Genomic DNA, 14,286 nt, shown 5'->3' with positions numbered 1-14,286 from the left:
AATTCATTTTTCAACAGGGGCAAGAGCCAGGGCAACTTTGTTTCTAGCCTCTAGCCCCTGGTGGGCTGGTGGCTAGGATTCCTGGTTTTCAACCAGGCTACCCAGGTTCAATTCCTGGGCAGGGAACTAAGATCTCGTTTCAAGCCACTGCTCACTGCTATCTCCTCGAGATCAAAGGTGCTGGTGGATTCGATTGCTGGTGATGACTCTCTTCCTGGTTTGCAGACAGCCACCTTCTAGATGTGTCCTCACTTTCTTCCTCTTCTTACAAGGGTGCTAATCACCACATGAGGGCCACACCCTCTTGACCTCATCTAAACGTAATTACCTCCCAAAGGTCCCATCTCCTAACACCATCACACTGGGGGTTAGGATTTCAAAAGATGAATTTTGAGGAGACACAATTCAGTCCATACCACCAGAATAAGACCATTCTCCTACATAACCATATTATTATTATCATACCCCAAACATACAACAATATTTTCCTAATATCACCTAGTGCCCAATCCATATACAGATGTCTCCAGTTGTCCTAAACATGTCATTTACAGCTGGAGAGTATATGCATTGCATTTGGTTGTTATGCTTCTTAAGGCTCTTTTCATTTACCACAGATCCCCTCACTCAATAGACTCCAGTTTTTCCCCCCCAGCATTTGCTTGTTGAAGAAACAGTTTGTAGAAAGTCCCACATTCAGGATTTGTTAGATTGTTTCCTTATAAGTCTTTTAACTTGTTCCTCTACCCCCTATATTTCCTGTAAACTGAAATTAGATCTCAAAACTTGATTAGATTCAGGGTAAACATTTTTGGCTCTAATACTTTATTGGTGATGCTGTGTTCATCAAGAGGCACATCATCTCTTTTTGGCTCAGTCTTAGAGAGGCAACATTTAACATTTGGTTTAAAGTGGTGATAGTATTATAAAAATATTTTTGGAAAAGAAAAACTGCAAGGAGGAACTAATCCCATTGGACACCAAACCATAGTATAAAGCTACAGTAATCTAAATAGTGTGCATAGACACAGAAATAGACAAAAAAGATCAATAAAAAAGAACAGAGATTAGAATCAGGCCACAGTATATATGAAAACTATACATACAAAAGGGTAGCATTTCAAATCACTGGAGAAAAAGATGGACTATATCATAAAAAATGTTGGGGAAAAAAATAGATGCCTACTTTATCCTACATCCTCCAAATAAAATCCAGGTGGATTAAAGACCTAAATATAATAACATCTCTAAAAATATAGAAAATAAAGAATACTTTTAAAATATTGGGATGGGACAAACAAGATACAACATCTAGAAGCCTTAAAAAGATTGGTAAAATTGATTTGACATTAAAACACAAAACTTTTGTAGCAACATGAAGAGAGTAATATGACAAAGAATAGACAGGTAATATCAACCAAGATTGAAGGGATGATATCCATAATATATAAATATTCCCACCAATTTAAAAGAAAGTGAAAACAAATAGAGAAACGAGCAAAGGACATAAATAAGAAATTCTTAGAAAATATACTGTAAACATCTAATAAGCACTTTATAATATGCTTAGCTTCACTAGCGATCAGGGAAATGCAATGAAAATAACTGATATCATTTTTATCCTCAAACTTAAAAATACTAATTATATCCACTGATTCAGGGTGCGGGTGTGGGGAAACACCCCAAATATTGTTGGTATCTATTAAATTCTAAAAGTGAATACCTTTTGATTCAGCAATTCCATCTCCTGTGGATATACATATGTTAGGATATTCATCGCAGCACTCTTTGTAATAGCACCCCCCCCAATACAACCTAAGTGTCTATCTATAGGAATATAAATATGGAAAACACACAGGGAAGCCTATGCAGCCATCAGAGTGGATGAAATTGGCCATAAGGACTGACATAATTTTCAAGATGCAGTATTAAGTGAAAAAAATAAGTTCACAGAACAATATGCACAGTATAAACCAATTTATTTTTACATATCTTTTAAATCTAAATATAGACTGTTAAAGGTGGTTATCTATGAAGGTAGGATTGAGGTGTGAAGAACTTTCATATATATGTACATATATATATACATACATATACACATTTCTGCTTTTCATTTAAATTAAAAAAAATACAACCACATGTTCATGCATTATTTGGTCATATGCTATAAAATCAAAGAGAAAGAAAAACTCCTTACTAAAAAATCTTTGAGGTAAAAAGCCACTATCACAAAATAAGACCTAGATTTAAGAAGCTAATAATGAGCATGTATGTTCATTCAGTCTTGGTAGAAGTGTTTAGTTAAGGAGCGCATGAATGTGCTGATTTTCATGTATCATTTTCCATTTTTTCCAAATTACTAAATTCTACTCTACTGACATACTGAATATTTGACAGTATGTCAAAGGCATGTCAGCGTGTTTTGAAAGGTAATGTGAGAGAAAGAGTTTGGTACTGCTCACTCAGCCCCCTAGGCACAGGGCTCTTTGGCTTTGCGGTGAAAGCATCCTCAGTCATACTTGATCACAAGACTCAAAATAACCAGAATTCTCCTCATTCTCTACCCCATCTCCACCCCAGCATTCCATTATTCCATTATTATTACTATTATTATTATTTGGTGGGAAGAAGTGTACATGACCAAAAAATCCAAATTACCATCAGGAATATTGTTTTAAAAAATCCACAATGTTAGGGTCTGATCTGAGGTCCAAAAAATTAATCAAAATTTACAATATTTACACGACTATAGAGGTTATTCAATTTCAGAAGCCTACCTACAAGGAAAGATCCCTTTAAACTCTCTTCTCAACCTGTGATGAATGATGCTGGCCCCAAGAAAGAGCCATGGGTTTTCAAACCAAACTCACAGCAGGAGGTGGGTGGGATGACTGCCTTGACCTGTCAAATGAGGGATTTCTCACCAATAAAATAAGAACAATACCATCAAACAGGGCATTTGTGTGAAGCCCTTAGCACTGTGGCCAGCATATGGTGGTAGCTCTCTCTCTCTCTCTATATATATATATATTCATTTTCTTCCTTTTTTGCAGTTCTAAGAGATTTTCAGTCTCAGGGTCGGGAACATAGGGGATTTCAGATTAACACTGAGTTTACCAGAATAGCCAATAAAATAAAACCAACTCTTCTTAAATATGCCAGTGAAGATTTTAGTGTGTTTTCCCATTTGCCTGCTACCTAAACCCTCTAGTTTTTATGGAAATTTGACCTTAAACAAATTATCTTCACATAATTAAAGCTGTAATTCACTGATTCTGATATTTATATTATCATTTGAAACTTTAGCATCATATATATACCCACCAGTTTTTACTAATTTTAGGGCAAGATTTAAATTCTTCAGAATATGAGTTATCTAAAATGTATAAGAAAATGTTCCATAATTGTTTTCCTTTCAGGGTCAATTTACCTAGTAGAAAGGGCTATTTTAGAGAACCCCTCCCTTCCCTTTTAAGCTTTTCACTGTGCTGCCCATGATGTTGAGGAAACAACCAGAAAGACAATCAGAATCCTGGAGAGTGTCTGGATTCTGGCCCCAGGGCTGCCAATGCCACTTAGGTGGGTCCCCATGTCCTGACTGTAAAAGAACAGCCTTGCGCCAAATATTGTCTAAGGTGCTTTCAAGCTCTAAAATTCTATGATCAATGGCCAATCTGAACAACAAACTAGCCAACCAACCAAGCAAACTAAACTACACTTCCTGTGGCCAAATTCTCAGAGCCCAGGAGCCCAGAGGTCAGCTTATTGAACAGTGGGAAGAGTCAATTTGTTCAAAAGACGTGCTACACACAAAACAAGTATCAGTAAGAAATAGCACTTTTCTGCCACTATCTAAACACGACCTAAAAACAATATATAAATAAGGTTTTAAACTTCAATATGTATACTTAGCATATGAACTACCTATTCCCCAAAATGGAAGATATTTACGCATAATTTCAAAGTGTAATCATATAACTTGTCTCCTAATGATGTTACACTAACAAAACCATAAAATTTTAATGTTTTTAAAATGTGAAAATACTTAACAGTATAGTTATCTGTATTTATAACACTTTTTCTTTTATTTAAATCATATACATTTCATTAGAATTTCTAGCCCAAACATTGTATTTGAAGGTGAGAGAAAACAAACTGATATAGGTGAACTTCTTGGCAATTTAGTCTTAGTCTGACATTTAGATAAGTCACTCTCAAACAAATACAATGTCAAAGCGTACTTGAATTTCTTTAATCTAAGGAGCCAAGTGGACAACACCCAAGTATTATCTACTCAAAACAAGACCTACTCAGTGTTAACTAGATTTATTTTGATCATTTTGCAGTATATACAGATATCAAATCACTATGTTGTACAACTGAAACTAATATAATGTTATATGCCAGTTATACCTCAACACAACAAAACAAAAACCAAGACCTACTCTTGTAAAATGCCAGATAGTCCAGGAAATGGCAGCCTTTCTACCGCTGAGCCTCTAGGCCAGTGTGAAAGGCCTCCTCTTCTCAGTCAGAACAGAGGACCTGGGATGGGTAGGTTTCTGCTTTCCTAGACTCATTTGCACAGCACTTCACAGCCTCCCAAGTCTCTTGCTTCTTTGCTGCCCTTACAGACAACACGTAGGCCATTTTTAATTTAAGGCCTTCACTGACTGATTTCCTTATGGGAAATGGGAAGACTGAACATGATTACTAAATTTCTGGTCTAAGTGTCAGATCTCTAGTTCCAGACTGTTCAAATGCCGCTGTCATGCAGAGCCCTCTTTCCCCCAGCCCCCATTCCTCCTTAATTAGTAGTGCTTAAGGTAAAGGCCTTCAACAATAGAAGTCAAACACCCTCCCGCCCCACCCAGGTACTCCATCGAAATGTGCATTTCTGAGAGGCTTCTTGGAGGACTGACTCAAATTCATCTTTTTCTTCTAGAGGTTGGCAGTAACTGTGGAACTGCAGGGTAAAACGTTAAAATACTGGTGAAAAATTAGGAAGAGCTTCCAAGATTTAGAATTTTGGGGTATGAAATCTAAATACTGCCCTCCAGTCTTAACACCCTTTTCTATGCCACCATGGAAACTCATTTAAAAGCCTTCCAAAATGACAGTTTTGGTGAAGTTCTAGAAAGACCAGGCATTATTTTAACCCAGTAGAAAAAAAAAAGAAATATGATTATACAGTTTGCAAGATAAAAGTTAAAGGATTAAATTCGCCACTTGCTTCACTATTTCAATAATTGGACCTGTCGATACCTTAGGTAAGAAAAACATAGCAACTGGTGTATAAAACTACTGAGTCAATTCGGGCACAGGATTCAGAGATGAAGAACTTCGAGGTGCAAACCTTTACAGTATATCGTGTTTCCACGGTAGTTTTATTGACTCCTTAAGAAGCCCTTGCTTGGTCTATTTGAATCCTGGGCATAGGTCAATAAAAAGACTGTAGCTGATTTAGATAGTTCCTAAGTTCTGACATCAACTCTACCTTAAGTCTGTATAACAGCAGACAATTTAAGAAGTCCATATTCTTCCAAGCCAGCAGCCATGGCAAGAGTCCCTTTCACTTGGCGCTATTACAGGAAAAACCAAGAAATACTTAAAAATATATACAGGCCAAAGAACTGGAGTTAAGTTACTAGGGTGGGGCTGTGTAAAGCTTTGGTGACTCACTAAATGAAGTTGTGAACTGGGGTCTTGGCACTCGGGGAACACAAAAGAAACCGAAAAGTTGGGGGGCTTGCGTAGGGTGGCGAGCACACTTCTATCTTTGATTGGCGGAATCACTCAGACTTTTCTTTATGGCGTCACCGGCTACCTGCCTGTAGAAAAGCTCCGTCTCCGTGACGTCACGCCTCACTGACCAATGAAAGGCCTCAGTCTGCGGGCCCCGAGGAGGGTTGTGGGCCCTTTTTTGTGAATGAAGCTTCACGGACCAGCCCTCCTGGAGTCCCCGGGAGCCGCGGCCCGCTGTGCTCGGGCGCCTCGGCGGCAGCGTCCGCGGCTGCGGTGGGCGCGCACGGTTACTCCGGGCAGTCCCAGCCGCCGGCGGCAGCACCGTCGCCTCTGCCACGCCAGCGGGCTGCAGGCACCTGGGGGCGGGCTGGGGGTCGCCGGCAGCGGCAGGAGGCGCTGTAGCGAGGGCTGTGGCGCGGGTCCCGCGGCGGCCGCAGGAGGGAGCGGGACAGCCGCGGTGGGCCAGGCCCCTCCTCCGGCTCCTGCGCGGCCACCTCCCGCCGGGCTCCGCCGGCGCTTGCAGTCGGCGCAGCGCCGCTCCGCGCCCGCAGCCCTGAGCGCCCGCGCGCGGGGCCAGCGGGGGCTTCGGCGGGGTAGCGGGCGCGCGAGGCCATGGTCGTGGTCCCCTGACGGGCCGCGGCCGCCTCCATGAAGCGGAAGAGCGAGCGGCGGCCGACCTGGGCCGCCGCGCCCCCCTGCTCGCGGCGGTGCTCGTCGTCCTCGCCGGGAGTGAAGAAGAGCCGCAGGTCTACGTCGCAGGAACTGCACCACCTGGACCGGCAGGACGACCTCTACCTGGACATCACCGGTGAGCCGGCGAGCGAGCGCATGGCGGGGCACCCCGGACACGCGGCACCCGGCGCGGGGGTCCTAACCCACCCACCCGGGGCAGTAGAGGCGCCTCCCCGGGCCAGACTGACACGCCTCCACCCCCACCCCCATAAAAGCCCGAGCCGGCCACACCCCCTTCAGGATCCGGGCCCTGGGAGCGCCCCCCTACCCCGAGTTTTCTTCTGCGTTTGTTGCAAGCTGTAACTTTATCCGTTTCGCACTCTCCTACCCCAGCAAGATGGCCCCAGGGGTCACCTTTCTAAATTGCGGGCGTCTGCTCGGTGCCTCGGGATTTTCCTAAATTCGAGTTGATGCCGCCTCCCGGGTTGCAAGCTCGGTTGGCCCTTAAGGAGTATGAACCTCCGAATCACTCCAAAGGATTTCCCGAGCGCGCTGAACACGCCGGCGCGGGAGCTGCAGTGTTTATTTGGCGTTTGCCAAACCTCCGCTGCTCTGTGGGAAATGGAGTCCCTCCCCGCCTGGGGCGGCGTTCCCCGGCGCGGAAGCCAGATCCTTGCCCTGGTCCTCATTGCACTCGCCCCCTCCCCAGCGCGCGTACGAGCACGCCCCAGACCTCCTAGGGATAGTTCCCCTGCCTTGCTTATGGAATGTCACTTAGATGGCATTTGAACCGGTCAGCTTGATGAATGCCCAGAGTTGTCACTTTTGAGAAATCACAGGTAGAAAAGCAGCCTTTTGATAACTGCTTTATTATTAGTGCCTACCTATTCTACAATTCTTGAAGACTTTATAAATCCAATTTGGGAGCCATTGGGTTTGCCAGGATTGACACTGAAGCGTGTGAAGGCATTAAATGAGATGATGTTTGTGGAAAAGCTTTGTCTACAATTTTGAGGGATTTTTCAGTCTTTTCTGTGGCGCAGAATGTGTAAACCTCGGTGTGTTGGATTTTTATAAACTGTTTCCCGCCCATTGATAAACCAGGTAAGCTGGAGTGGTCAGACATTAATTAAGAAGATGCTCAAACACAGAAATTTAGTAGAAATTATTTTCTAGGTCGATGGACAGTTGTTCTGAAACTAAGGTCCATTTCACAGAAAGTTGATAGTAGAGTGGAAGGTATCTCGGCGTTGAGTGAATGAACCTTGGCGACAGAGGAGGTAGGCAGGAAGGGGTTGCTTTAAGTACCTGTCTCCGGCTTGCACCTGCCCAGGTCCACCGTAGCGCCTGCCGCTTTAGGAGGTGAAGCCCACTTGCTGAGGCTGAGACCAGGTCCCACCACGTTGTGCGCTACCGGGGAGATGGCCCCGCAGAGGAGGGTCGCGGGTGCAGGACCCACACAGGCCTTATGCCTTGTTATGTATACCTCTTCGAAGGACCTTGTTGAATAGCATTTAATTTGGGGGCAAGTAACACACTTACTTGGTACAGAATTCTTAATTACAAAGGTAAAGAGGAGTATTATATATAGTGAAAAGTTGGTCTCAGCCACCGGGTGTTTTTCCCCAGAGGCAACTTATGTTCCTAGTTTCTTGTGAATCCTTACAGAAATAGACTGCATGGTTACACGTTACATTCTCTACCGTACGCAAGCACGGCAGCATACAATACGTTGTTTTGCACATTGTTTTCACAGTATTTCTTAGCAGAAGGATTGTTCTGTATTAGTACTTGCAGAACTGCCTCATTTGGTTTTAATTACTGCTTCTGCCAAAATAGATAAGGTTTTAAAAGTATAAGACCATAAAATGGTATATGTGGACTTAAATGTATATGTTTTATGATTTGTTTATATATATGTGTATGTTTTATGACTTGTTTAGACAGTTCCCTATTGGAGACACTTGTATCCGATCAAAAAGGAAGTGTCTGACAGCAAAGTCATTGGGGTAAATCTTCCTTCTTTATGGAGAAAAAGATGCAATGTGGCTGGCTTTCCTGAGGTAGTGATCAATGAATTAATTTCAGAAAACATCACCAAGCAGAATATTGAGGAAATAGTTGGTGCACTATATAAAATCATAATACTCTTATTTAGATGACAAGCCCAGATAATGGAAGGGTCCAATCTCAGTGTAAGATCACTCCAGGGGAGTTAAGGTAATCAACTTCCCCTACGATTTCTCCAGATGTCCCTTAGTGACAGTCTTGTATTCCTGGGAATAATGATACTTAATCAGTTTGATTGGGTGTGATATACAAGACAAAGTAACGTTGGATGCAAGGTGGGGATTTCTTTTTACTGGGCTTGTAGGAAACGCTTGAGGCCTCATCCTCAGCAAATGGCAACCTGGTACCATCCTTCCCAACTTGTTTTTCCCTGAGTTATTGTTTTCTAAAAGCAGTGCATGCACATTTTTAATATCAAACATTACTAAAGGAGATATATAAATATAGTTAGTCGCCCTCGCCTGGTAATATTTTCTTTCCCTTCAGTTTTCTACTCATATTCAAGTTTCTACAAATTGTGCCATACCAGTAAGAGTGGTCCTCTTTTTAATGGCTGCATGTTGTTGCATTGTATGGCTGAATTGTGATTTATTTAATGCTAATAAATAAATGGTTATTTGGGGGTTTTCCAATCCCTACTGCAAATGGCTGCAGTAGCATCAGTGTACATGTCTACCTACATGTGTGACTGTGTAAACTTGAAGTGAAGAGGCCAGGCCAAAGTATATATAGGTTTATCCATTTGTGAGTGGACTTTTGGGGCAATTATGAATAATGCTGCTATGAACGTTCATGTACAAGTTTTTGGGTATATACCAAGGAGTAGAATTCCCTTGGGTATATACCTAGGCGTAGAACTGCTGGATCACATGGTAACTGCCAGGCTTTTTTCCAAAGTAGCTGTACCACCAGCATTCTCACTAGCAATGTATGGATTATTCCACATCCTCACCAACACTTGTTATAGGATTGTGAAGATTCTTTCCCAGTGGGGTTGGTTTGTAAACATTATTACTTCTGCCCACTCTGCCTTTAAATACATTACTTTTTAATTTTTTTAAACTTTGGTCCCTTCACATTTTTATTACAGTCTATTTTATCTATAGGTTGTATTCCCATAGATCCTAGGGTATTTCATGTGTGTACATTTAACATAGGAGGCTTAATTCCTACTTTTGTTCCTCTCTCTTTTGTTATGTGGCCACTGTTTATTGTCTCTCCTGCCACCTCGATATACTGGACACTACTCTTTCTAGGAGCAGACTGACCCAGGTTTTATTCCTAAGCAGACCCCATCAACCTCTCATTGACCATTCATTCAGTTCTTGCCGTATGCAATGACATGGAATTTTACCTGTATTCCTGGTGCAGTTCCAGTGCACCATGTGAAAGAAAGGTTATAAATACAGTATAAACTGTATATGTTAATGCTAAAGAGATAACTGAGTAAAGATAAGATCCTAGCGAGTTATCAGTCAGGAAGCAGGGGGAAGAAGGGAAGTAAGGAGGACTTTCAGTTGGATTTGGAACTAGGTATCTAGATGAGAGAAATACCAAGGGAGAAAACGTTGGACACAGTCAGTTTTTGTTGTTGTTGTTTGTTTGGTTTTGGGTTTTTTTTTTGGCCATGCGGCTTGTGGGATCTTAGTTCCCCAACCTGGGCCCTTGGCAATGAAAGAGTGGAGTCCTAACCACTGGACCACCAGGAAATTCCCCACAGTCAGGTTTTTGATTTTCTTATGAACCTCCTTGCGGCCAGATGTCTGAATCTTTTTGATCTCTATACATTCCTGTCCCTTAAATAGGGCCCTCTGTAATGACATTGCACATTTTCCTTTCCTCTTTATTAATATAGAAAAAAAATTAAAGGCTATAACATTACTGCATAATCTGTGTTTGATAATTTATAGGATTTAATAGTTGGTACAGAAGTTCAATTTGTTTTACTTTTTTTTTGTTTTTTAAATTTCTGACTAGTAACAAATTGTCAATAACTGCTGGCTTAAAAAATGTTCTTGGTGGTTTGTCTTAAATTGAAAAATACTTTTTTTCAGTGTCTGCCATTATATTCTACCTTTTAAAGAGTGTCTATATTATAACAGTAAATAATTTTATTGGAGAAGCTCTAATTGAGGTCAGGATTGTTATTTAAAAGCATTGATTAATAGTGTATTGGATACTCATCAAATAAAATTAAACAGATACAGCACTACTCCCCCCTTCTTTTTAGGATTTTAAAAATCACGCTAGACATCATTAGACAGGGAAAATTTATTCATTAATTGAAGTATTTTTTTGAATGCTTACTATGTAAAGTAGTCATGCGTATTCATTGTTTGCAGTGATAGAAATATATTTTTCTTGATAGAAAAGGAATGCTGTTAACCTGGGGCACTGATTCAAGGAGGAAATAAATTAATTTTTCTTCAACAGTTTCATGTAGTAGATTATTGAGCTTCAGTAACTGAAACTCATCAAAGTCTATAGTGTTCATTTTTCTTCTTACTTATGACTTATGTCTATACTTACTGTCTGCGTAATGTGAATTTATTTTCTTGATTTATGTGCTTGCTTAATTCTTCAACATCTTTACTTCTGATGGTATCATGTTAGTTATCTGCTTTGAGTCTCATTCCTTAGGCACCAATAAAAAGGCAAAAACAACACAGTTTCAGTGTTGCTGCCACATAAAGAGTGTTTGGGCATAAAGATGAAGGGGAGGTGGAATAACTGGGTTACAGAGATAGTTTTTTTTTTTTTTTAATATTTCTTTATTTATTTGGCTGCACTGGGCTTAGTTGTGGCATGTGGGATCCTCATTGAGGCATGTGGGATCTAGTTCCCTGACCAGGGATTGAACCTGGGCCCCCTGCATTGGGAGTGTGGAGTCTTAACCACTGGAGCACCAGGGAAGTCCCACAGAGATGGTATTAATGCCAGGAGTTGACAGCACAAATTAACTGTGCTGTGCCTTAGAATGGGAATGAATTTCTCCAAATTTTGTTGGGGTTGGGGAGTGCTGGAATGAAACCACTTTGTGGATTTTTAGGATGGAAGGAAGGCACTGGCACATACCAATGACATTTCTTGGAAATTTTTGAGATAGTCTCTGGGGAACTCTGAATTGATGGACCTGGTATTTTTTGAAAGAATTCCCCTAGGAATTTCACAGTTGTCCATTTTTCCCTGTGAAGAAGCCAAGACCAGAGATAAGTAATTTTGCAAATTTGTAAAATAAGTTTGCAAACTGCAAATTAATGCAGTTTCTTTTTGGGAAAGTCATGATCACCTGCCTTTTATTCTTTCTGACAGATAAAGCTGCTTCACAGTTATACATAAATGATTTCTTGAACAACTAGTTAGTCCTTTGCTACTTTGGCTAGTAGATGATGTCATAGTAGATGCTCCATAAGTAGTATGTATGAAGTTGAATTTAGAGAGATGAATAATTATCTAGTGAATTTGGAAAAATGAGCAAACTAAGTACACAATTCAGGTCTTTCAGAGCTCATGCTATTTTCCAAGTTGGCCATCAATACACCCCTGATCTTCCAGATATTTCATTCCTTCAGCAAACATGTAATGAATATCTATTCTGCCAGCCTGTATTTTTCCCCCCTTCAAGTGCATAAAATAGGTCACCCCTGGAGATAGTCCCTGCTCTTATGGAGGTTATGTTCTCTGCTTTATTTGAGAAAATATAGAACTTGGAGGGTTTGAAGGAGAACTAGCCTGAAGAGGAACCATATCTTGGTTGAAATCTTTGGGGAAGAAAAACTTTGATGGTAGAGTTTTTGAAGAGCTAATTCTGGTAGTTAGGCTCGAGGACACCAGGGAAAGCTGGTGTCACCCCACACAGGGGCTGAACACAGCCAGATTTAATAACCTTTTGGAGCCTGGATTCTTTCATCTGTATAAAAATAAAAGGTCTGCAGAGTTGTTGGGAGGATGAAATGAAGGGGATGCATGTTAAGTGCCTGGCTTGGTGCCTCGCTGACAACCGGGGCGCCATAAACGGTCTCTGGTATTACAAGTGTGCCAGCAGTGGGCAAGGCCGGGGGGTACAGAGGGCACACTGAGACAGTCATCATGGTTGGGAGGGTTTCAGGCTCAGAAGCAAACATTTCCCCCATACGTGTACTTGCACAAAAGGTTCGGTGAATCAAAACAGTGAAAATGGGGCTTCCCTGGTGGCGCAGTGGTTGAGAGTCCGCCTGCCGATGCAGGGGACACGGGTTCGTGCCCCGGTCCGGGAAGATCCGACATGCAGCGGAGCGGCTGGGCCCGTGAGCCATGGCTGCTGAGCCTGCGCGTCCGGAGCCGTGCTCCAAAACGGGAGAGGCCACAACAGTGAGAGGCCCGCGTCCCGCAAAAAAAAAAAACCAGTGAAAATGCAGTGTGTTCCTCTCCCTGCTCCTGAATGTAATCTTCAGGGCAGAAACGCTGCAGATGAGGCTGGCTCAGTATTTGTCGGAGACGTGGAGGAGGTTTGGCGCCGTGTTGATAATCTTTTCTGCCTTGGGAAAAACGTTACAGTTTCACTTTAAAGATTTCTTGTAAGAAGAAGAATAAACCAAAACTCTTCGGAGGCTGTTGTTACATGCTTTTATTATACTGAAGAGTTTGTATGTTGCCTACTATTAAATTGCAGCTAAGTTTATGGGGGGTGGTTCTTAATAAAAATGCAAAGTCCTCATGGGAGAGCCTCAGGTAGAAGGTTAATTTTAAAAAGTGTGTTAAGTTATTTACTGATAAAATGCAAATTTTTCAGAGTGGTTAACTTAAAGCATGCCTCTGCCCTAGTACATCCGTTTTAAAAGAGTATTTCACAGATCCAAAAGCTTTGATACTGGTGGTGCATATTATTGGCAGACAGGGTGTTTCTTTGTTTTGGGTAAAACAAATTATCTTTCAAAAGGCCTTTCTAATGTTTAATGTGTGGCACAGAGACCCAATTTATTTGGAAGGGGTGGGAGTTAGAAAATAAGATAAATAAGAAATGATATCTTTAAATCTATTTTTTTTATTACACTGGGAAAAAATAATTTTAGTAGCCAGTATTTTGTTTTTCTTCCCATCCTAGCTACAGAATATTTTTATTTTAATCTTAGTAAGTCCTTTAAGGTCCTTCACATTAAAATTACTTTTATAATTGTCTTTAAAAAGAAATGAAAACATGGGTAGATTGGTTTATCTGAGTATTTAAAAGCCAGTCCTCACTTAGGGTCAGGTACCATTATGATGAGGTAAGTAGGTCCAGGGGTTACTCTGGGCCAAAAGTGGAGAGATTGTATGGAGACAAAGTGGTGCAGCAGGAGCTAACCAATTTTCAAATACTGTTTCTTTACATTTTTTGATTTTTAGCTTCCAAGGTTGGTTAGTCACTTAATTTGTAGAAGTGCTGACTACCATATTAGCCAGGGATTACCTTAGAAAACAATTTCCAAAATAAAGTTGATTTTAACTTATGAAACACAAGGTTTTTTAACTCTAATTTGTACATCTCATCTGAATTCTCTAGTTTATTTGAAAGTTTTACGCCCTTCTCTCTCTCTCTTTTTTTCTATAGCTTTTCATGGATACTGCTCCAACAAAGGTATTCAGATCATTGACTCTACTTTGCAGTTCTTTGATGATTTTAAAACTGTAGATTTAATCTGTTAGTTGTGATTCTTGGTTCCGTCTCTTCCTGTTTGCTTGTCTTAATTTTAGTCTTAGGTAGCAGTTTTAGTTTTCTATAACTGTAGAGTATCTTTCATATGTTTACAACTTAAGTTGAAATCTGTCTTTATATGAAAA

At 41.1% G+C, this 14,286-nt stretch overlaps 1 protein-coding gene across 4 annotated transcripts in view; it reads left to right on the top strand.

Moving 5' to 3' along the window:
* The first annotated feature begins 6,393 nt into the window (after nt 1-6,393).
* CDC14B (cell division cycle 14B) overlaps nt 6,394-14,286 on the top strand; it is a 107,395-nt gene continuing 99,502 nt past the window's right edge. For 3 of the 4 annotated variants that reach the window (XM_028494128.2, XM_028494125.2, XM_028494126.2), the window contains exon 1: nt 6,394-6,553. In XM_028494128.2, coding sequence (XP_028349929.1) covers nt 6,394-6,553 — 160 coding nt within the window. Of the gene's footprint in view, nt 6,554-14,056; nt 14,084-14,286 lie in introns of all 4 variants that reach the window. The other variant, XM_055087272.1, reaches the window with a different exon arrangement.

The sequence above is a fragment of the Physeter macrocephalus genome, chromosome 9, assembly GCF_002837175.3.
Source record: "Physeter macrocephalus isolate SW-GA chromosome 9, ASM283717v5, whole genome shotgun sequence".
Classification (NCBI taxonomy): Eukaryota; Metazoa; Chordata; class Mammalia; order Artiodactyla; family Physeteridae; genus Physeter; species Physeter macrocephalus.
The sequence above is the reverse complement of the archived record's forward strand: the minus strand, read 5'-3'. Positions and strand labels throughout refer to the sequence as shown.